The 19,936-nt window shown below is 57.8% G+C and overlaps 10 protein-coding genes across 10 annotated transcripts; 5 read left to right on the plus strand and 5 right to left on the minus strand.

The window, feature by feature from the left end:
• Positions 1 to 1,357: 1,357 nt before the first annotated feature.
• N657DRAFT_698042 (carbohydrate esterase family 15 protein) lies at positions 1,358 to 3,026 on the minus strand (the record flags this gene model as incomplete). Its single annotated transcript, XM_062797331.1, has 3 exons — positions 2,139 to 3,026; positions 1,560 to 2,073; positions 1,358 to 1,490 (listed from the first exon to the last, which is right to left on the minus strand). The coding sequence occupies exons 1-3, from the start codon at positions 2,743 to 2,745 to the stop codon at positions 1,358 to 1,360; spliced, it is 1,254 nt and encodes a 417-aa protein (XP_062653597.1). The 5' UTR covers positions 2,746 to 3,026.
• A 653-nt stretch (positions 3,027 to 3,679) lies between these two features.
• On the minus strand, positions 3,680 to 4,415 carry N657DRAFT_630627 (uncharacterized protein; the record flags this gene model as incomplete). Its single annotated transcript, XM_062790989.1, has 2 exons — positions 3,680 to 3,937; positions 4,134 to 4,415. 2 exons carry the CDS (start codon positions 4,413 to 4,415, stop codon positions 3,680 to 3,682), a joined length of 540 nt encoding a protein of 179 aa, XP_062653598.1.
• A 1,458-nt stretch (positions 4,416 to 5,873) lies between these two features.
• On the plus strand, positions 5,874 to 8,142 carry N657DRAFT_610514 (uncharacterized protein; the record flags this gene model as incomplete). Its single annotated transcript, XM_062790332.1, has 5 exons — positions 5,874 to 6,410; positions 6,463 to 6,590; positions 6,649 to 6,774; positions 6,843 to 6,926; positions 6,984 to 8,142. 5 exons carry the CDS (start codon positions 5,874 to 5,876, stop codon positions 8,140 to 8,142), a joined length of 2,034 nt encoding a protein of 677 aa, XP_062653599.1.
• A 490-nt stretch (positions 8,143 to 8,632) lies between these two features.
• On the minus strand, positions 8,633 to 10,397 carry N657DRAFT_640499 (uncharacterized protein). The gene is made up of 2 exons (XM_062791977.1): positions 9,031 to 10,397; positions 8,633 to 8,976 (listed from the first exon to the last, which is right to left on the minus strand). The coding sequence occupies exons 1-2, from the start codon at positions 10,149 to 10,151 to the stop codon at positions 8,652 to 8,654; spliced, it is 1,446 nt and encodes a 481-aa protein (XP_062653600.1). The 5' UTR covers positions 10,152 to 10,397; the 3' UTR covers positions 8,633 to 8,651.
• Positions 10,398 to 10,574: 177 nt separating this feature from the next.
• Positions 10,575 to 11,770, plus strand: N657DRAFT_661042 (uncharacterized protein). The gene is made up of 2 exons (XM_062795077.1): positions 10,575 to 11,196; positions 11,265 to 11,770. Exons 1-2 carry the CDS (start codon positions 10,884 to 10,886, stop codon positions 11,564 to 11,566), a joined length of 615 nt encoding a protein of 204 aa, XP_062653601.1. The 5' UTR covers positions 10,575 to 10,883; the 3' UTR covers positions 11,567 to 11,770.
• Positions 11,771 to 12,904: 1,134 nt separating this feature from the next.
• N657DRAFT_653100 (uncharacterized protein) lies at positions 12,905 to 13,446 on the plus strand (the record flags this gene model as incomplete). Its single annotated transcript, XM_062794372.1, has 3 exons — positions 12,905 to 13,054; positions 13,162 to 13,192; positions 13,271 to 13,446. The coding sequence occupies 3 exons, from the start codon at positions 12,905 to 12,907 to the stop codon at positions 13,444 to 13,446; spliced, it is 357 nt and encodes a 118-aa protein (XP_062653602.1).
• Positions 13,447 to 13,664: 218 nt separating this feature from the next.
• N657DRAFT_653101 (LSM-domain-containing protein) lies at positions 13,665 to 14,081 on the minus strand (the record flags this gene model as incomplete). Its single annotated transcript, XM_062794373.1, has 3 exons — positions 13,665 to 13,814; positions 13,872 to 13,943; positions 14,052 to 14,081. The coding sequence occupies 3 exons, from the start codon at positions 14,079 to 14,081 to the stop codon at positions 13,665 to 13,667; spliced, it is 252 nt and encodes an 83-aa protein (XP_062653603.1).
• A 345-nt stretch (positions 14,082 to 14,426) lies between these two features.
• Positions 14,427 to 16,100, plus strand: N657DRAFT_610522 (uncharacterized protein; the record flags this gene model as incomplete). The annotated part of the gene is made up of 2 exons (XM_062790333.1): positions 14,427 to 15,236; positions 15,345 to 16,100. The coding sequence occupies exons 1-2, from the start codon at positions 14,472 to 14,474 to the stop codon at positions 16,098 to 16,100; spliced, it is 1,521 nt and encodes a 506-aa protein (XP_062653604.1). The 5' UTR covers positions 14,427 to 14,471.
• A 45-nt stretch (positions 16,101 to 16,145) lies between these two features.
• On the minus strand, positions 16,146 to 17,824 carry N657DRAFT_687087 (uncharacterized protein). The gene is made up of 3 exons (XM_062796869.1): positions 17,592 to 17,824; positions 17,150 to 17,536; positions 16,146 to 17,095 (listed from the first exon to the last, which is right to left on the minus strand). The coding sequence occupies exons 1-3, from the start codon at positions 17,751 to 17,753 to the stop codon at positions 16,415 to 16,417; spliced, it is 1,230 nt and encodes a 409-aa protein (XP_062653605.1). The 5' UTR covers positions 17,754 to 17,824; the 3' UTR covers positions 16,146 to 16,414.
• Positions 17,825 to 18,286: 462 nt separating this feature from the next.
• On the plus strand, positions 18,287 to 19,731 carry N657DRAFT_561734 (uncharacterized protein; the record flags this gene model as incomplete). Its single annotated transcript, XM_062788077.1, has 4 exons — positions 18,287 to 18,420; positions 18,479 to 18,726; positions 18,789 to 18,930; positions 18,990 to 19,731. The coding sequence occupies 4 exons, from the start codon at positions 18,287 to 18,289 to the stop codon at positions 19,729 to 19,731; spliced, it is 1,266 nt and encodes a 421-aa protein (XP_062653606.1).
• Positions 19,732 to 19,936: the final 205 nt, after the last annotated feature.

A 19,936-nucleotide genomic window follows, 5' to 3' on the forward strand; every position in this document is an offset into this window, starting at 1 on the left:
TCGGGGCCCGGAAAAGTACCAGCGGCCGTCGGGCGCGCACGGGTGGAATTCTACCCTGAGGTGCCGCATAGAGGACCATGAATGGCCCGTTGCGCTACCGGCAGGGAAAATACCGGGGGTGATGAGCCCACGGATGTCTAGTTCCTCCAGTCGACTTCCCAGGGCCCGTAGCCCGAGCGATACTGGATCCATGCCTTCAATCTCAGAGCCCGTCGACGACAACGACGAGGCGCCCACAAGGTCAGGCATCTGCGCCGCCTGGTCCATGTCGTCCCCGGAGGGGTCGGGCTTGAAGAACCAGAGCCGGGCCTTGGTGAGAGAAGACGGCAAAAGGGGCATGAGATGGCGCACAGCCCGCCCGAGCTCGGCGGGGGAGTCGCGCCAGGGGCCTTCCCAGACGCGTGCCGATGTGCGCAGCGCCTGGGATGAGAAGGCAATCGGAAGCCGCTCTCATAGCCAAGGGAAGTCAAGCTCGCCGAAATGAGGGAGGCGGGCGGCCAGTTCAAGGGGCGCGCGCGGGGAGACAGGCCGCCCGTTGGCCATCAATTTCAACTCGATGGAGTAATCCAGGGTGGGGAAGACGCGCAGTGGGTGACGCGGTTGAGGACTGGTAGCGTGCCCGGGCTCTGAATGCTAAGGCGGCGGGAGTGGAAGCTGCGGTGCCAGCAGTCCACGCCGCTGTCGAAGTACTGGATGCCGATGCGGATATTGGCCTGAAGGCCATGGCCTGGACAGAGGAGAGGACGCTCGTCGCTAGCCTGTCAGTCGGACAGGTCTTCGAGGGCGTGCAGTGCATTGAAGAAGCGTGCACTTAAGCTGAAAAGTGGGCGTTGGCGGCCTCGAACTCGTCGAGTGGCTCGAAGCACGACAGAGGCGCGCTCGGCGGGCTGAGGAGCAAGGGCATTTCGGCGTCGAGCTTCGCGTAGCACAGGACGACGTGGCCCGGTTGGCGCGCGGTGTAAGCGCGGGCACCTTCGAGCATAGAATTGAGGATGGTGTCTTGGGAGGGTGGCGTGAATATTAGGACATGTTGGGACGCCATGGTGCAAGGTACGGGATCATCACAGCCGCGATAGATGTCGGGTATTCTCAACTATGAAGCTCTTCGCCGTCTCGTGCAGCTGAGTTGGCGGCAGGTTCAGTCCAAGTGGACCTAACCGGCCACCCAATGGATATGGTGTACGTTTTCACGATACGCCCAGAAACATCTCATTGAGCACCGGCCTTAGGAAATTGGGTGTCAGGCTGATTCGGTTTCAACATCCCGTCTCTCTCCAGATTCAATTATCCCGCACCACCCCCGAGTTGAGCCCAACATTGACCCGCCTGACGGCTCGAGTGCCTAGAAACCGCGTCCTTATGCCTTTGGAACTGCCGTCGCCCACGGGAACGCCGTCGACACGGGCGACCCATACGAGCCCAGGCTGTTGAAGTCTTTGGTCGTCGGCGTGCCAAAGAAGATCTTTTGGACGTATGGCAGGATCGAGGTGCTACATCAAACACCTGTGTCAGTCTGCTTTCCGTCAGGACTTCACTCAAAACGGTTTGGTATCACTCACAACCCGCTCATGTCGCAGTGCCCGCCCCCGCGCACGCTGATGGCGATCTTGTCTCCCACGCCGAGCCAGTCATAGACGACTTTGGCCGCCGGGTAAATAACAACAGCAGTGCCCTTGCTGTTGACGAACTGGTCGCCCGTGCCTTGGTCCATGACGAGCGCCCTGGGCGCGATGGCCGCCGCGATGGTGTGCGCGTCGTACGGCAGGTTCTCGGCGTGGTTGACAAAAGTGCCCAGCCTGCTGTTGGTCCACCAGCCGGCGCCCTGCTTGCTGTTCTCGAGGTTCTCGCCCTGGCCGCTCATGCTGTAGTACCGATACGGACCCAGCCCTTGCACCCCGGATGACATGGGCATTGTCAGCGTGATGCGCTTGTCGAACAGCCCAGCTGCCAACGCCGCCTTGCCCAACCGCGAGCAGCCCGTCACACCGACGCGCGTCGCGTCGATCTCGGGCACCGTCATGTTGATGGCGTCGAGCGTGCGGTGGAAACCCCAGGCCCACGCTGTCAACACCCCTGCGCATGCGGTGAGTACCGCACATCTCCAAGCCAGCAAGCAAAAGCCAGTTGGTAGTACTTACCAATATCCCTCCCTTTGTAGATAATCCAGAATGCCCCCGTCTTCGCATTGCTATCCGGCGCAACCGAGGTATAATCAAACTGCGCAATCGCAATTCCCGCGCTCAGATACGGCTGATTCTGCATGCCCCCGATATTGATCACGACCGGCGCAGGCTTGGCCGGCGACGCGCCGGACGGCAGCGTGATGGTCGCTTTGAACCGGCCCGTCTTGCCTCCGGGACCCGTCACCTCGATGTTGAGCGTGTTGCCGCCGCTCCGCGTGGCCGCCACTTTCTCCTCGCTCGGGTCCGGGTAATAGCCGTACTGGTACTCCTGCAGCATCTGCACGATCTCGGGCTGCCGGCACTGGTACCACTCGTCGCGTGTCTGTACCCGCCCCTGGCCCCTGCCCGCCATCGCGTCCCGCGCATTGTCTGGTGTGGTGTACTTGAGCGGCAGGAAAGGGTCGGGTAGGGTGGATTGCTGTGGGAGTTGCTGCCAGCTTGGGAAGGGGGAGGGGACTGGCGCGCATTGGATTGTGCTGTTGCTGCCTTGCCGGGGTTCCAGGGGGATGGCGGCGGCGCTGCCGAGCGCGGCAGCTATGAGGATGTATGGCAAGGGCCCCATGGGCAAGGATTAGGCTCTGTGTTTCCTGCGATTGAAGATGCTGGCCCGCCCGGACAGCGTGCTGGCACAAGGAACGCAGGAGATTGTCAGGCTATATCCGTTCGGGACTCCATGTGAGGCCGGGATCTGAACTATTCCCCGAGAGTCCCGTCGCCCGGGTGGCTAAACCTCAATCCTGGCTCAGTGGAGTTCCTTGATTGTAACCCATGATGCAGTCAGTTTATCCATATTGGATCGGCACTCAAATACCTGTGACAGCAAGATCTAATGCTAGACTCCCATACTACTGGGCAATATCTATGTGCCAGCCGTGCGAGCACACGTCTGACGTCAGGGCCAAATATCCGCTCTCGTATGAAAGGAAGGATGTCTGGTTGGTAAGGTTCTCACCCTGGCTGACGCTGTCTTTCCACCCTGAAAAAAAAACCAGTTGCGGACACTCAGATACACAATACCAAAGCTCAGAGTGGCCCCGGGTCCCTCCCCCTCGGCCAAAGCGGCGAAGAAGGAGTGATCCGCTTCAACCGCTCATAGATCGCCTCGACCTCGGCCTGGTCAACAGTTTCGTCCTGGTTTGCTTCGTACTCGCGCAGAGTCACCAGGAATCATCCCCCCAACTCGGGCCAGTCAATCGCGGATGTCACGCAGTGGCTCGGTTTCTGTTCGGCTGAAGGCTTCCGTTCGTGGTGGTTGCGAAAGATGTAAGTCATCGAGTCCCATGGATCGTATCATCATATGTTCTCGGTCGTGCCGCGAATGGGAATAGGGCATGCTGAGTGAGTTGTCCGCTCTGGGCCCAGTAGGAAGTCTATGAGGGATGTAAACTGCACTGATGTTGGAGGGAAGATAGTATGTGGTCCGCGCATGTAGCCTGGATGCAAGAAAAGGTCCTGATATTGGAGTGGAGAGTTAGCCGCAATAAGATCTGGTGTCATCATTCGCAGTTGGCTTGCACAAGACTCGCCTCTGTGCCAGAAGGTCCGCGGTCGAAGAGGACAACACCACCAAAAATTCTAGCCCCGGCCCAGTATCTGACCATATCGGCGACGCCGTTCGGATATTGGTCGATGTCTGTAGCGGACCCAAAAGGGGGTCGGTCCAAAATAGTCGTCTGCCTTTCCAAGCTGCTGGTCTCGTCATTCTTGGTGAACGCGGTGCTTGTGAGCTCCCTCATCGAGCCCATACAAGTACACTGCAATCTGATGGCACGCCACGGCGTGGAGCTCGATAAGTTTGAGCTCGAATTGTTTGGTGCCTCCGTGGGATTGCTGAAAGGCGGAAAGCAGCTGAGACATTTCAGAATATAGGATGCGGACTTTAGAGAGGGAGTTCCCCCAGCAGGGTAGAATTGAAGATTCAAAGGAAGCCCGAGTGACCGCGGTACTTACGGCAGGGGTAAAGGACAGCTGCAAAGGGTTAAAATGTTGTCTGAAGGCCCGAATTCTTTCGACGATCCTAGGACACAGCGATCTATGGTTTAACTCGAAGACAGGGTGCCCATGCTGCTTAAGATGGGACTCGCGCCAAATTTTGATGGTTGGAAGTCCATCCAGGATGTTGGAGTAGCTGGCTTCGGCAACTTCCATAGCAAGAAGTCGGCCCAGAGCCTGCTGAACAGCATTGGTGCGCTCAGAATCGAGGACCGACAGGTCGTTGATTGAGTCATCCATATTGGATATTGAAATTATAGGGAAGCCTGCAGCTTTGATGCGGGCGTTGCCATTGACTGTAGTCTGTGAAGCACATGTGCAGTCAGGCACTTGCCAAACCGGGTCACAGGCGACTCAGAGCTGTGACTGGAACATATACTTGCAGGTGAACAACACAATTACAATGAGCTTCTTGAATGTTGCCCCTAGCTATATCGAAAATCTGCTTGATGATTATGTTTAGCGCGGACTTTGGTCAATCAGGGGCAATCCTAGGTCCACGGATGTTACTAGCACAAGTTGCATTACGTGATTGTCAAACAACATAGATATCAGGGACAGGGCGATGGAGTTGACAACTGTGTCTTTCGAACTTGAGTCCACATCTGCTGTGCTAGGTCACTCACATGCACACTCCAATCCTGCGCAGGGTACCTCTTTTCGTAACCTAATTTGATCTCGTTACTTGCGAAGAGGTAGTTAGTGGACTTTAGGAATAGACTTAGCTATGAGATCATATCTCGATCCCTTCTCTTCTCATCTTTTCTTTCTCTTTGTACTTTTCAGCTTTCTTTTCCTGTCTCTCTCACCTAGTCTCCCTTTTCTCGCCTTTACGTTTTATTTCGATCTTTCTCCCCTTCGCTACGTCAATGGGCTATATCCTTCTTTCTCTTTCTCTCTTTCTCCGTCCTTTCTCTCATTTTCTTTTCGCATGATTGGACCAAGCCACGTGCAGGGCGCGCATGAAGAGATGACTTCATGCCAAACAAGCCGGGTTGGATTGTAGCACATGTTGATGATTGTAAGGCGGAACACTAGTAAAAAGCAATTTCCTCTTTCTATGTCTTATAGGGTCACCACTTACACAACTATTGGGGAACTGTGGCTTGCGAGAAGGGGTAGGACAGGACTGGGCATGGCGAATCTAGCTGGTCGAAAGCCAGATGGGACCTCGCCGATCGCGGAATACTTGATGCTTTTGCTGTTCGTCTAGTTGGCCATCAATCACGATTGCTCAGTTACGCTCCCAGTCCAGACTGGGGTGTCCGACAGATCGGCAACGCCCCAGCGTCTCACACAAAAGCCACAGATTGCAGCGTGCGACATGAGAAGCGCACCGTGCCCTCCCGATATGACCATTGCCATGGATCACACTTTGACTCCTGCCATCGCTTGTCGCCACCATCTCTACATGGAGGGTAAATACTACTAGGTACATGTAGGTCTCAGCTCGGCCCTCGTGCGATTCGGGCGCACATCATGTCTTCCGGCGTGCTCGAGCCCGATCAGCCATCTGTCTGCCCCGGGAGGTCTCAACTCACTTCCATGCCTTGACCGCGTGCTGCCCACGAATTCACGACTCAAAAAGTCCGTCCGCCTCCCTCGCCGGACTTCTTCAAGTCATCCTCTCTTCCTCCGTCTTGTGGCATGGTTTCTCGACAAGCAGAATCTACCTACGTGCTTCCATCTCCGTCCGTTATGATTCTGCTCCCCCAGTCCGGGATATCCGCCGAGACGGTGGGGTCCGAGATCGGGACAACGCCAGACACCAAGCCCGAGCCCCGGCTTGATGCCATCGGCGTCTGGTGGATTACGTTTGGCGCCGTCTGGACCGTCCTGCTGCTCGGCGGCATGACGTTCCTCTACACGAAGCGCAACACACCGACCCTCCGGCTGCGCGGACTCTCGTTGACCTTTGCCAGCATCATCCTGCTTCATCTCTACTGGATTACAGTCCAGATCGGCTACTCGGTCGGCCCTCTCGCCCCCGAGGTGGCTGAGTTTTGGATCATGAGCATCTGGTATCCCTTTGGCATCGCCCTCTTCCAGGCCGGCAACAGCCAGTTCCTCCACGTCGCCAGGGCCCAGAGCCGCTTCGCCCGGCCCCTAAGCCAGATGGAGACGCAGTACGATGAGAAGCAGCTGCTCCAGAAGGCCATCTGGCTTCCGCGCCTGCTCCTGAAAGACTACACCAAGCGTATGTTTGTCTTTGTCACGTTGGGCATGGCTGTGCAAGTAAAACACTCATATCCCTTGATCCCTCACCTCTGTCTAATCGCATATCCAGCTGTTTGTGGTAGTCATCATCTACATGATCTCACGCAAGTTCCACCCCGATTTCGGCATCCCCGGCACCGAGGTGGCGGGCAGCTTGCCCATGGAGATTGCCATGAAGCAAGGCAGGGGCTGGGAGTGGTAGGCATCTTTCCACCCCAGAACTAGTGAAGACGACCTAAACTGACTCTCTCCACAGGTGGCCGTCCATCGTTTGGCAGTTTGTTTGGGCCTGGATCATTGCACCCATTATCCTTTGGCGCTGTCGCGGGATCCATGACACCCACGGGTGGCAGCATCAGACCATTGCTTGCTGCGTTGCTGGGTATGCTGCTCGACTGCTCCTTCTAAGCTCACGAGAAACTAAGGTACTTGACTGAAACGAAACATTAGACTTCCGGCAGCCCCCATGTGGCTCATTGCGCTCTACGTACCCGGTATGGCACCCGTAAACCGCTACTTCCTGCCGCCGCAATGGTACGTCTGGAAAGCCTCACTCCGGATCGTTTGAGAGTCTCGTACTGACTTAAACAGGACCGCCCTGCCCATCTTCGTCATTGAAATCTACACCGTCTTCGTGCCCTGCTGGCAGGTCCGCAAGCACCAGAACCTCCGCCAGAAGACACTCGAGTCCATTGCCAATTGTCAATCCAAGACGCTGATTGGGTCCAAGACGGAGACGTCTAATGACCAGAGCTCGGCGCCACCCCTGAGCCCGACCTCTACCAAGGTCGGCGAGTATACACGCTTCGACTCGTGGAAGAAGCTGCCCAGCCTCGAGGCCAACAACAGCCAGCCCAACCTAAGCGGCATCCCCGACGAGAGCGTGCTCACCATGGCGGCCCTGGAGCACGTGCTGGACAAGAATCCGGAGCCGCTGCGCCAGTTCTCGGCCCGCCGCGACTTCTCAGGCGAGAACATTGGTTTCCTGACGGCCGTGGCTGAGTGGAAGGCCACCTTCCCGCCAGACTTACTCCGCAGCCGTGACATGACGGCCGTCCCAGACACAGTTCTTCGCATGCAATTCACGCACGCCTTGCGCATCTACACCGAGTTCATCTCGCCCCGCGACGCCGAGTTCCCCATCAACATCGCCGGGACCGACCTGCGCAAGCTGCAGGGCATCTTTGAGCGCGCGGCTCGGGCGTCCGTCACTCCGGCGGCGTCCATGTTGGCCCCAATCGACGCCGTCACCTCCTTCGTCGACATCAGCCCCCTTCCTCAAGCCGCCACAGCAACCAGTGGAACCCTAACCTCCGCAAAACGCAGCTCGCGCGACTCCGCCTCGGAACTGGCCATCCTCCAACCCCAAGCCAGAACCAAACCGGCGGCACTTTCTCCAGGTTCAAGGTATTATTACCCGCTCTATCAAGCCGGCATCCCGCCGGCCTTTGACTCAAGCGTTTTCGACGCGGCACAGGCAAGTATCAAGTACCTTGTCCTGACGAATACGTGGCCCAAGTATGTGCGGGAACGGCGCAGCTTGGAGAGCTCCTCCTCCTCCTCCAACGGTGGCGGCAATAGTAGTAGTAGCAGCTTTGGCGGAAGTACTACTAACATGAAGGGGGGGGGGTCCACCACTCTGAGGAGGAGTGGTGGCCCGGGTGGTGAGGTTGCGGAGGGCACGGCGGTCGGTAGGAGGAGCGTACGAAGTAAGATCATTTTGAGGAGGGTTCTGGGGTTCGCGTACTAGTGCCGTATTTTCTCTTGACCTTGTTTGATGGGGAAGTTGGAAGTTGGTTGTATGTGGGGTTGGGGTTGACGGCGATGGTTGGATACGTAACTAAGGATTGGGAATCAGTCCATCGTCTGCTGTAGTTCTAATGAATGAGGGCCGCTGAGGGAGGCAAACCAGTTGTTGTGGGCGGAAAACGACGACTCGGAGTGCTTGGAGATCCATTTCGGGAGGATACCCCTATTTTCCTGCTGTACAATACCCTTGCGATGCCGCCATGGCTTCATCGACAACCCTTATTGGATTCTGCTGTGCAACATCATCAACCAGCTAGGGTGAGATTTGAGATCGTCGGGATGCTCGACCCAAGTTGAAAAACAGCATTAGCTCGTGTCACGATCCACGACCCTAGAACATGCAACTTGCTGTATCCAATATCAACAGCACATCCCGCAGTCTGATCGCGAGAGACAGATCAAGTTAACCAATCTTGAGATGATCGCCAGCCGAACCGTATCCAAGCCCCGCTACCCTCCGAGTCTGAGACCCCACACCCCTTCTGGGACCCGACGCCCTTCCGAGACCCGACTCACATAACAAAAAGCAAATCGGTATCTACCAAGAACTAGAGTCAGCAACCGGACGCACAGGAAAAAGGGAAATAATAGAGTAGGTGACGCACCCAACGGATGGCTGCACGACAGCTGAGGTTTCTGCGTGTACCGTGTCTGGAGCACGTCGCGGATGCTGTTGAGCAGCTGCACGTAGCTCTGCTGCGGGTTCTGCTTGAGCGCCGTGATGAAGGCCCACGACATGGCGCCCGTGGCTTGCGAGGCGATGGTCGCGTCGGCCCTAATCCCGGTCAGTTACCCCGATTTCTACGACGTTTGTGACTGCTGTACTCACGACGTCTGGACGTCCTTGCACCCGCTCCACATAACAACGTCGGCGGGAGATGTCTTGGTCCGCTTCGAGTGCTCGTAGGCGTCGTTGCCCTTCAAGGCCGTCTTGGCAAAGCCAAAGAGGGTGGTGGCGACGCCGGCCACGTTGCCACGGGCGTAGTGGCCGACGGCCTGGATCAGCCCCTGGCCGGCCTCCTTGGCCAGGTTGGGCTCCTTGAGCACGCCCTTGGTGCTGTAGAGGTAGGGCAGGTCCAGGACGGAGCCCGAGTGGCAGCTGTCGAAGATGGCCGTCAGGCGTACGCCGGCCTGCAGCGGCTTGACGACGTAGTGATGGATCTCGTCGTCGACAATGTGGCCGGCGGTCCTGTGGTCGACGGGGTAGATGACCTCGTCGTAGCCGTCCTCCTCGTCGCCGTCGAGATCCTGGGTCTGGCCGCCGTGGCCTGAGAAGTGCAGGAACAGGGCGTCATTGGGCTGGGCGCCGGCCACCAGCCACTGCATGGCGCGGATGATGTTAGCCTTGGTCGGCTGCATGACCGGGTCGGGCTGGTCGTCGGTCAGGATCACCATGTCCTCGCGGCGGTAGCCGTGGTTCTCGATGAGAAAGGCCGACACGTTCTTGACGTCGTTGATGCAGCCGCGCAGCTCGTCCTTCTGGCCAAAGTAGTTGATGCCAATCAGCAGGGCCCTGCGCCGACCAGAGCAGTTGGAGTACTGGAAGGTGTAGCCCTGGGGCGCGCCGTGGCCGAACTGCTGCATACCGGAGGGCGGAGGCGGGGCGGCCCGTGGTGGTCCCGAACCGCCGTAGCCCGGGCCGTGGCCGATTGGGTAACCGTAGGCATCGTAGCCCTGCGGCGGTGGTCCCGGAGGCGGCTGGAAATGGCGTTGGTGCTGCTGAGGAGGCGGATACTGGCCGTAGGCCTGCTGGTGTTGCGGAGGTGGGTACTGCCCGTAGACCGGCTGTTGCGGAGGCGGATATTGGCCGTAGCCAGGTTGTTGCGGCGGAGGCGGATGCTGTGCGTATCCTTGGCTGGGCGGGGGATATTGGTTGTAGCCGCCGTACTGCGGGGGAGGGGCAGGCGGTTGATGGCCCCCGTAGCCTTGCCCGGGATATCCGTACGACATGATGTTGTGCTGCGGCGCCCAGAGATGACAGCGTGTGGTGGGGGATAAAGGAAGAAAGGGTGGGAGTCGCAAGCTGGGGATGCAACTGGTTTTTGGGAGTGAATGTGCCGAAATCCGAAACGTGTTGATGTCTTTGATGATGGTTTGTTGTCGGCTGCCTCAATGCTCAGCCGCTTCGGTGGCCCGCAGTGGGATGCAAAGCGGCAAAGCGGCTGAGCAGCTTGATACATACAAATGGTGGAGCAACAGGAGGAGCTGAGTATGGAAATGGGACGGATTGGGGTGGGGTTTGGGCCTGGACCCGGAATCGACTCAGTGGACTCCAAGGGCCAAGGAGCAGCCCGCTAACCCACTAAAGCTAGCGTGCCGCCAGCGCCAAGACAGGTGTTGTTCTGCTTCACATCTTCATCAACTCTGGGTTCACTCAGCGCTTGCTGCTTCCAATTCAGCGGTATGATGGCAACAGAATGAACTGCAGTGTGTGAACCTTCAAGCCTCTTATTGGATTAACTTCAACTAGTTTTTGGTTTAAGGCAAGTACGTCCTCAGGAAGACACCACATCTCCAATAATTCATGGTGGGTCATGCGTCGTCGGTCCTCCGGGGTGCAGATTGCCGGAGGGAGCCGACATGGGCATCACTCATCATTGAACAATAAAAGCGTGTCTCTCTTCCGCAGTTGTTGGGCATTTCAGCGTCTTTTCTGCTCCCTTCTCACAGAAACCGCACCACATGTCTTTTCTCAAGAAATTCGCCGACGGCCTCAGCGATGACCTCGGTCGCTTGGGCCTCGGATCCGACTCTAAGCAGAGCGGTTCTAGCCGTGACGGCTCGGGCCAGTACCAGGCCCAAGGATACGGCCAGCCCAGCCATCAGCCCTACCAGCCTCAGGCCAACTATCACCCCCCGCCCCAGACCACCCCGTCTGCCTATCCAACCGAGCCGGGTCCTCGCCCGCCGCCAACTTACACTCCCCCTTCCGACAAGCCCCCAATCCCTTCTGGCTGGACCCCGCGCTGGGATGACCAATATCAACGTTGGTACTGTAAGTTTGCAATCCAAGGGTTGCTCATGAATCATCATCAATACCTTTCTTAACCCAATCGGCTGCAGATGTAGAGGAGGCCACAGGCCGCTCGCAGTGGGAAGCGCCCGGCTTCGACCATTCAGCTTACCGTGGAGACAACCGTGGCGGATACGGCCCGCAGACGCCTTACGGTGCCCCTAGTCCTGGCTATGACAGTCATGGCGTCCCTTCCGCTGGCGGTTATGATCAGACGGGCCACGGGGAATACCGCGGGGACCACAAGGAAGACAAGAAGGGCCACAGCGGTATGCTCTTGGGTGCCGCCGGCGGTTTGGCCGTCGGTGCCGTAGCCGGTGCTGTCATCGCCCACGAGCTCAGTAAGCCATGATAGCCATCCCCCTCCCTGTGCTCCCCACAACGCATTCAGACAAGCCCCCCCGCCCCTCTCTAACGGCTAGCTCTAACTTCCTGCGCAGCTGAAGACTCCTCCGATGACGAGCACCACCAAAGCAGCAGCAACCAAGCAGCCTACGCCCCAGCCTACGCGCCCACTCCCGCCCCCGCCACCGCTCCCGTCGTGGTGTATGAAACCAACAATTACTACTACACTGCCGCCCCGCCGGGCCCTTCCTCTCCTGACAGCAGCGACCGCGAGTCCCTGCAGGAAGCCCGCGAAGACTACGAAGAGGCCCTCGAGGACGCCGCGAGCTCGTCGGCGAGTAGTAGCGACCTGGAGGAGCTGCAGGAGGCGCGCGAGGAATATGAGGAAGAATATGAGGAGTATGTGGAGGAGCAGGAGGAGGCGTATGAGGAGTACGAGGAGTAGGACGAACAAGGTACCTGGGAGTGAGTCAGTTGGCAACCAGAGGGCTTTCCCATTGTTCTATTGCAGTACCTGTCGACTTTCGATGGCCAGTTACCCTGGGTCGGGTCTATTTGAAAGCCTTGAGTTCAAAATGGATTGAGTCACTCATAGAGTGGGGATCGTACTTGTGTAGATGAGCCTGATCCGTGACGCCAGACGCGCAGTTACAGACTTGGGCATACACTCGAGCATCGTGATTTCATTGAATTTTGCTCTTCTAAGGAAACTCAACCGACCCAGAAGTTGTCTTAAATAGCCCTTGTTGATCAAGGGCCATTCCTATCCTCCATCTAGCGACGTTTCGGGTTTCAACTTAAAGGCCTTGGGCTTGGTCGCTATATTCCGTGCCGGGTAAAGAACTGGTGTTCTCTGCGGGTAAACCGGCTGTCAGGATGGCATGGTAGTGTCGGCGTACCTTGAGGTTGACAGCGGCTCTCCGCAAGCAATTTACATCCATATGCACCTTTTTCAATTCAAGTAACAGTGTGGATCAACGTGGTCCTGGTGCGGCAAAACGGGCGGGCCACTACATGATTTGACACTACTAATTAATTGCTCCGGGATTCAAGTTGACGGGCGGGGGACCAACTGATTCAGCATCGACGGGGGCGATCAAAAGGTGAGCGGCCCAACCTTTGACATGGGCGGAGCGCAATTTACTGAGAGATCCCAAGTACGGACTGAAAACAGGTACTGCAGCTCGAAGTTCACGGCCGTTCTTCGTCAACCAACCCTGATTTTCCACGGTTCTCATCACAACCTACCCGCGAAGGTGCACCGGCATATCCAATGGCAGTACATCATTCACCCCATCACCGGAATGACCGCAGGCATGGGCATGCACACGAACATTGCCTGAATATGGCCAAACGGGAAGACGGCACCCCGTGGTGGGCGGATTTCCCCGAGCCGAAATCAATCGCAGCTCGAGTTGACCCAGAGGACGTCTTCCGGCTGCTCCAGGACCAACAGGTCGCCCAAGGGAGGCATCGGGACTTCCTGCTGGTGGATGTGCGCGCCGGACCGACTGCACCGGGGGCACCATTCGCGGGGCCATGAACCTGCCAGCTCATAGCTTCTACCCAACACGAAAAAAACTCTACGACCTGTGCAAGCAGGAGGGCATCAAGAGGGTCGTCTTTTATTGTGGTGAATTTGCATCCCGGTCCCATTTTTTCTAGTCAGGCCGCTCTGAAGCTAACGATGACCCTTCCTTCCTCCCTAAAGGTTCTTCCCTCGGCCGTGGTCCCCGCTGCGCTGCTTGGCTGCAGGACTATGTAAACGAAGCCGGCGGCGATCTGAAGTCGGAAGTTATGGTAGGCGGCGTTCGGGGCTGGGTCCAAGCTTACGGCGGCGGTATGATGGACGGATATGACGAGAAGGCGTGGCGGCAGGAGAGGTAGTTTTCTGGATGTTGGGTATCTTTGCGTCGGCAATAAAATGTCCTGCCGAACCTGTCCTCTCAGCCCGTTTTTTCTGCCTAGCATGAACGCCTGACCCCCCGAACCGACGTTCCCGTAGTATCCATCATGAAGGAAGTCGTGATCCCCGGCCGAACGTTGCTGATCTGATATCGTTCCCATCCACGCCGGCCGGGTAAAACATGGCGACAGCGTCGTCGTTAACGCCCACCCCGCTCGTCGCCGCCGATCCGCTCTAGCGCCTCCAGCATGACGACCGAGTTGCCGCGGATGACAACCATGCCGAGCTTGGCCTTCTCCCCGTTGTCCTTCTCCTCGACCGCGTCGTCCAGCACAATGTTCAAGAAGACCTAATCGGCACATCAGTACGACCTTGCGATTGACTCAAAATCAGGACAGGCGCATACATCGTATCCGCGGAGGACGCCAATGACTTTGCGGCTTCCGTTCAGCTGGACGAACAGCCGCTTGTCGAGGTACTGCAGCAAAGCGACAGTTAGCGAGACATCAAACCCGGGAGAAGCTTGAAAGCAGTTTGGAGATCAAAAGTGTCAGTTCATCTCAACACGCTTCAAAGTGAGACGCACCTTCTTGAGCTCTGGTTGCGCGGGCGCCATCTTGTCGTAATTGTGCGTCGCGGGCCGAGTTGACAGGGCAGTTGTTGGCGATGCGATTCAACCTCGCGCGGATTGGCTTGGCAGCTTCTGGGAAAACCTTAGATCCGTAATCCGTACAAGCGTACGTATCGCAATACTGAGGGTGTAATTATGCGACTATCAGTGAAATGTGGACCGTGCAGACTTCGTCGGATGATCTCTGTAGCGGACTTTTCAGACCTTCGTTAACTGGCAAGCACTGATTATTGGACAAAGTGATGGTTAACATATGTTATCTCCGACAAGATTGTGAAAGCAACGCCGGCCGCCATGATCTCAAGCCCCACCAGTTGCGAGTTGACGTCGCAATCCCCTATTCCAACACAATAACATTGCCGCCACTTTTTCAAAATGAGCTCATTTGGCGCCAAGCGGAAAGCGCGTGTCATCCAGACCTTCGATAATGAGCTCGACGGTCTAAATCCCACCTTGAACAGTGGAGGGGAGGAGCAAAGCGACCGTAAGTCAGCGGCCGCCACTGGACATGCATCTCTTGATAGCCCTCCGTTGCTGATTCTCGGATCCTCAAAGAGCGAGCAAGCTGATGCGCTGCTGGCAGAATCAGCGCCCCTAGGGCGCATCAAGTTCGGCCGCAACAAGCCCGCCAAATCCTCAACCCTACGGCGGACCATCAACATCAACGATGAGGACGACGGCCAATACCCCGCCGCTGCCGCACGCGACGTCGACGAAGATGATGAGTCCCACGCGCCGGTTGTGGTCCGCCCCACACTAGGTCGCGCCGGCTCATCCAAGCTCAAGAAGCGCCCAGCTGCATCCCGACTCTCTCTCGGGCCCAGCGAAGATGCAGCAGATGACGAGGACAGCAGCGCAGGAAGCGCCGTGACAAAACCATCTACGAACAAGAAACCCCTTGGCCAGCGCCTACTGGCCAACAACGCCCTTCGCAAGTCCGCAAACCTAGCCGGCAGCTTACCCATGCGATTCGGCGGCCAGGAGGAAACCCCGAGATACAGCAAGGAGTACCTGGAGGAACTGCAGAGCTCAACGCCCAACACGCCCCAAGATTTCGCCTCGTTACATGCCTCCGGCGATGATGAGATGGAACTTGACCCGTCCGAACTCGAAGGCGCGGTGGTCGTTCAGTCGACCGAAGTGGCGCCGCCGCAGAGCGGACCCGGTAACCCGGCAGCACACATCCTGACCGAAGCCGAAATCCGCGAGCGGAAGGAAAGGCGGGCGCGATTGGCCAAGGAGGCAGAGTTCATCTCGCTAGAGGGTGACGAGTCGGACGAGGACGCCGCAAGGCAGCACGGTGGCGGCGGCCGGATGACGGTGAATTTCCTGAGTAGCAAGAAGAAGAAAGAACCTCGGCTCATAGCTGAGGACGAATACCTCGGCGAAGGTTACGACGAGTTCGTGTCTGACGGCGGGCTGGCGCTGGGGAAGAAAGCCGAGCGGGACGCCGCGCGGCGCCACAGGCAAGAGATGGCGGAGCTGATCCAGGCCGCCGAGGACGGGTCCGAGGCCGACAGCGATGACAGCGAGGCGGAGCGGCGGGCCGCGTACGAAGCTGCGCAGCGGCGGGCCGGCCTGGACGGGTTGCACCGGCACGACGAGGACCACGAGATGTACGGCGCCCTCGGGCCGGATGTCATCCCGCGCATGAAGCCGCTACCAAGATTGAACGAGGTGCTGCAGCGGATGCGGGAGATTTTGCAGGGGCTGGAAGACCAGGTAGCTCAGAAGCGTGCCAGGATAGCAGATCTTGAAAAGGAAAAGGTGGAAATCCTTGCGCGGGAGAAGGAGGTTCAGGAGATTCTGAACCAGGCCGGCGCCAAGTACCAGGCGGTCGTGGCAAGCGCGGGCGGTAACGTGGGGGATGTGACCAAGTTGGCCAGTCAATCGCCGATGAGGCCGCTCCCGCCGGGAATCGCGGCCGATTTTCCCGTAGAACGGGGCCTCGAAAGCTTTGGTGCGACGCCTACCAGAGGGATGGATACCGAGGAGATGGCTTGACATGCATGGAGAGTCACAGCTGTATTCAAGTTGTACAACATTTGAACTCGGTTGCTATTTGCCGATGAGATCCATGGGAATAGCTCTCCAAAATGAGCTAGCGTCATTATAACAAATGCACTGTATGCTTTGACTGTCTAAAGCGATGAATCCAAATCCCATATCACCACGCCGACGCCAGAATATGTTACACCACGATTGTCCCGCGATTAAGGGGACAAAATCTGAAATCCCGGCAACCAGAGGGTCCCATGAGGATCACCGGCCCGAACCCCATTTCCAATCACCCTTCCATCTTAGTCAAGCCCTCCAAATTACTTTGACCTGCTCACCCCCGCCCCAATAACCCCAGGCAGCTTCTCTTCACCCACACTAAACAGCAAGCCAATCGCAAAGCTAACAGCACCGACAATGGTCACCGTAAACCCGGCAATCAACCAAAACGGTACGCTGACGTCCTCTTTCTGGCACATGCTGCCGCCCCAGCGCACCGTCTTGCGGCCCTTCCTCGCCCCGGCGCCCTCGCCCCCGTGCTCCACCACGGTCGCCTGGCACACACACACGAAGCAGCTTGCTGCCGAAGTAGAGGAGGAACTGCTGCTGTTGCCGCCGCTACCGTCGGGGGTAGCGTACTTGTCGACGCACTTGCCGTGGCCGGAGCAGGAGTTGGTTTGGGTCATGCAGCTGTTGAGCGAGGCGAAGCACTGCGGAAAGGCCTTCTTGGTGCGGCGGGTGCTGGCGGCGGTGGTGGGTTTGGCGGCCGGCTTGGTCGTGGGGTTGATGTGGTCCAGTTCTTGGTCGGATATGACCGTCTCGGTGTCGCGTCGGCGGCGGAGTTCGGAGGAGGAGCCTGCGGCGGCGGCGCTCCAGTGGGAGAACTTGGAGAAGCGGCTTGATTCGGGGAGGACGACGAGGAGGAGTTCGAGGTCGCCGGCGGAGACGAAGTTTTCAAGCCGGGAGAGGTTGTCAAACAAGGACTCTAATGTTTTGGGGGACTGCGCCATGATGTCAGTAGTTTGTTCCGGAGAGCTGCGGGTGAGCTGGCGAACCTTCCGCAAGTCGTACTTAACGACTGAAGACGGGCCCGTCCAGCAGTCCGCCTCAAAGGGGTTAATCATTGCCGATAGTTCGCACTGGTGCGATGATGAAACACCGAGGTTGCGGAAGAACGTCATGAGATGATTGTTGGCGGTTGCCGAGGGAGGATCCGAGATGGTGAATGCGGCATGCTGCCCGAGCTTCTCTCTGATCTGGTTGGACTGTTCGGCTGCAGCACCCTCGAAAAGGACGACGAGTTGTGAGGCATCATTCTTGTCGGGGCGGGTAAAAAGTGGTGCTGGGCTCTTGCCGAACCTCGCGATGTGGGCGATGGCAGTCTCGGTGTCGATGGAGCTGGGAATGTCGCGCAGGTCGCTGCCGTATCGTTGCCGGGATGTCTGCGCAAGGATTAGCAGCGGGACATAAGGCGCAAAGTGCGGCATGGGAGCTTGCCCTTTGGAGCAGGATGTGGCGGGCAATTTCTCTGGGGATGCTAGGGGTCGTTTGCGATGATGACGACTGTGACGGGAACGTGTAGACATCGGCACTCTGTTGGGTTGCTGCGGCAGCAAGCCCAGAAAGGGCGGCCGCTGTTAGGCCGGCAATTAGCCACATGGTGAAAAAGCCAGGAGTAGCGCGCCAGGCCGGATCGCAATGAAAGAGACAAGCAAGTCAAGATCGCTAGTATTGTGCTGAGGTACGGGTAGAGGCTGGCGAGAGCTGTTTGAGATGCCGGGCAGTGTTGGCAGCTGCTGAGTGCGGCTTGCCGGCATCGTGGTTGCAGTGGTCTGTGCAGACGCACGCCCACTTCTTCCAGCTTTTGGTCCAAACCGGGGCCAGATCGCGATAAGGGTCAAATCGTGGATCCCGACTCCCACTCCCGTTGACACCTTGTTGCCTCGAGCACCTCGAACACCTGAAACGCCTACAGGTTTGCAGCATTGATTAATACGCCTTGTCATTCGGTACCGAGATCGAATTTGCATCTCCTCGCCGTCCCCGACCGCTTTCCGCGCTAGCTAGGCGGCCGCTGCACAAAAGTTAACTCACGCCGCCCAGTACGTCTCGGTCCTCGTCGCATCTCGTCTTCCAGTTCCCAGCCGCTCGCTCCTCTCGGCCGCCGTGCTGGCGTGCCGCAGTCCATCGTCATGTCATCACGTTTATACCGCCCATTCCGGACTCTCTTCGGGTCCTCGAGGATAGCATCGCGGTTGCAGAGTGGCCAGACAGTCCGCATCGAACGGGTCAAGATAAGAAAGGGCAAGTCAGCCACTCGTTTCATGTAAGGAGCCCAAGCCCGTCTTCCTACTGTCCGGATTATCGCTGACAATGCGCTGTAGAGGCACTGTGTTCAAAGGGGCGTTGATATTCCAGCTCCTCCTATGGGCGATTCCGCCCGCGCCCGCTCCGCAAGACGGCGACGGCGACCGCCAATTAGTCGAGGGCAAGGCTAGCTTGCCGGCTTGGTTCATTGCATTTCCTTTTACGACCAAGCGCCAACCCCCGCAACCTTACTCTGGGAGCGACCCTGAGTGGCAGGAGTTCATCAGGATAGCTAACAATCCAAAGGAGAGGAGAGCGATTCGAAGTAGGTTGCACTGTTGTCGGCTGCCGCGCAGCCACCGTTCACTTGCTGATGTGCCGCCATAGGTCGCCTGGCCCGCATCGTCCTCGATTCCGCAATGAGACACCCCGCGTTTGTCGCCAGGTTGGGGAAGGATATCAAGATCCAGCAGTACTGGCTGGACATCGATTACCCCACCAGGGCACCGCCTGTTTATGAGCGCTCCGGGTATGCTTGCCGCCATTATTTACCCATAGTCCGACCGATATCGCTGACGCGTATGCCAGACTATTAATAACTGACGATGCCATAGCATGGGCTACTACTACCTGCGATTCATGGACAGTGAACGTGCTCAATCACTTCCTATGGCCCAAACCTCTTGCCCTGGGCTTTTGGGCTTTCGGGACCGTGGCAGCCAAGCAAACCGCCCACGAAATTGCAAAATACTTTGGTTTTGCTTCGGATGAATTCGGCAGTTCTCAAGATACTTCTCAGCCCAAGCCGAGCGTCCCAGCATCCACTCCCTCGCCTCCTCCTCTGCCGTCGTCGCCTGGCCCTCAGATCCAGAAAGAACTCCAGCGGATGCGGCAAGAGGCTACCAGGCGACCAGAACAGGTTAAGGACCCAGGCTCCCTGTCCTCGTCGGCCGGTGCGACGCCGGCCGATCCTTCGACTTCTCGTGATAAGGCCATTAGCGCGGCGGACAAGCCAGCCCCCGATCAGGGCAACCAGCAGACGCCCGAGCAGAAATCCTCGGTCGAGGATTTGATGCGCTCCTTTTCCAACTCCGAGCCGTGGAAGAAACTCAAGGAAACGTTCGAGCGGACAAACCGGCCCCCAAGGCCCGACCCTCCACGAGGCAGTATTCTCGTCTCGGGCATGGTTCAGCTTGAGACGCCCAGGGCGGTCGTCGTCTTTGACGTACTTGCATGGTATGATCCGAAAACCAAGTCGTACGCCCCCGGTACGGTGCGCATTACCACGCGGAGGTGGCAACCCAAGCAGCAGCTGCCCCTCGTGAAGTAAGAACCAACCCCGTCTTACCTCGGTCTCACCCCTTGTTTTCTTCGCTTTTTCAGCATACGAGCCAGGCGTTGCGGGGCAGGCATGGTCTGGACAGCGCAGTTGATTTGAATCGGACGGCTCCGGCGTTTACAGACGAGATACCATAGAGACATTGGCCCAGCTGTGGGTTCAGAATGTGAGTTCTCTTAGAGACTACGCAACATGT

Source organism: Parathielavia appendiculata (assembly GCF_033297405.1).
Source record: "Parathielavia appendiculata strain CBS 731.68 unplaced genomic scaffold N657scaffold_1, whole genome shotgun sequence".
NCBI classification, from domain to species: Eukaryota; Fungi; Ascomycota; class Sordariomycetes; order Sordariales; family Chaetomiaceae; genus Parathielavia; species Parathielavia appendiculata.

Coding starts and splice junctions, on each gene's coding strand:
- N657DRAFT_661042 (XM_062795077.1), top strand. CDS start 10,884: ATGTCTTTTCTCAAGAAATTCGCCGACGGCCTCAGCGATGACCTCGGT. Junction 11,197..11,264: donor CCAATATCAACGTTGGTACT/GTAAGTTTGCAA, acceptor AATCGGCTGCAG/ATGTAGAGGAGGCCACAGGC.
- N657DRAFT_687087 (XM_062796869.1), bottom strand. CDS start 17,753: ATGTGGCTAATTGCCGGCCTAACAGCGGCCGCCCTTTCTGGGCTTGCT. Junction 17,537..17,591: donor GCCACATCCTGCTCCAAAGG/GCAAGCTCCCAT, acceptor ATCCTTGCGCAG/ACATCCCGGCAACGATACGG. Junction 17,096..17,149: donor TTAAGTACGACTTGCGGAAG/GTTCGCCAGCTC, acceptor ATCATGGCGCAG/TCCCCCAAAACATTAGAGTC.
- N657DRAFT_640499 (XM_062791977.1), bottom strand. CDS start 10,151: ATGTCGTACGGATATCCCGGGCAAGGCTACGGGGGCCATCAACCGCCT. Junction 8,977..9,030: donor TGCAAGGACGTCCAGACGTC/GTGAGTACAGCA, acceptor GACCGGGATTAG/GGCCGACGCGACCATCGCCT.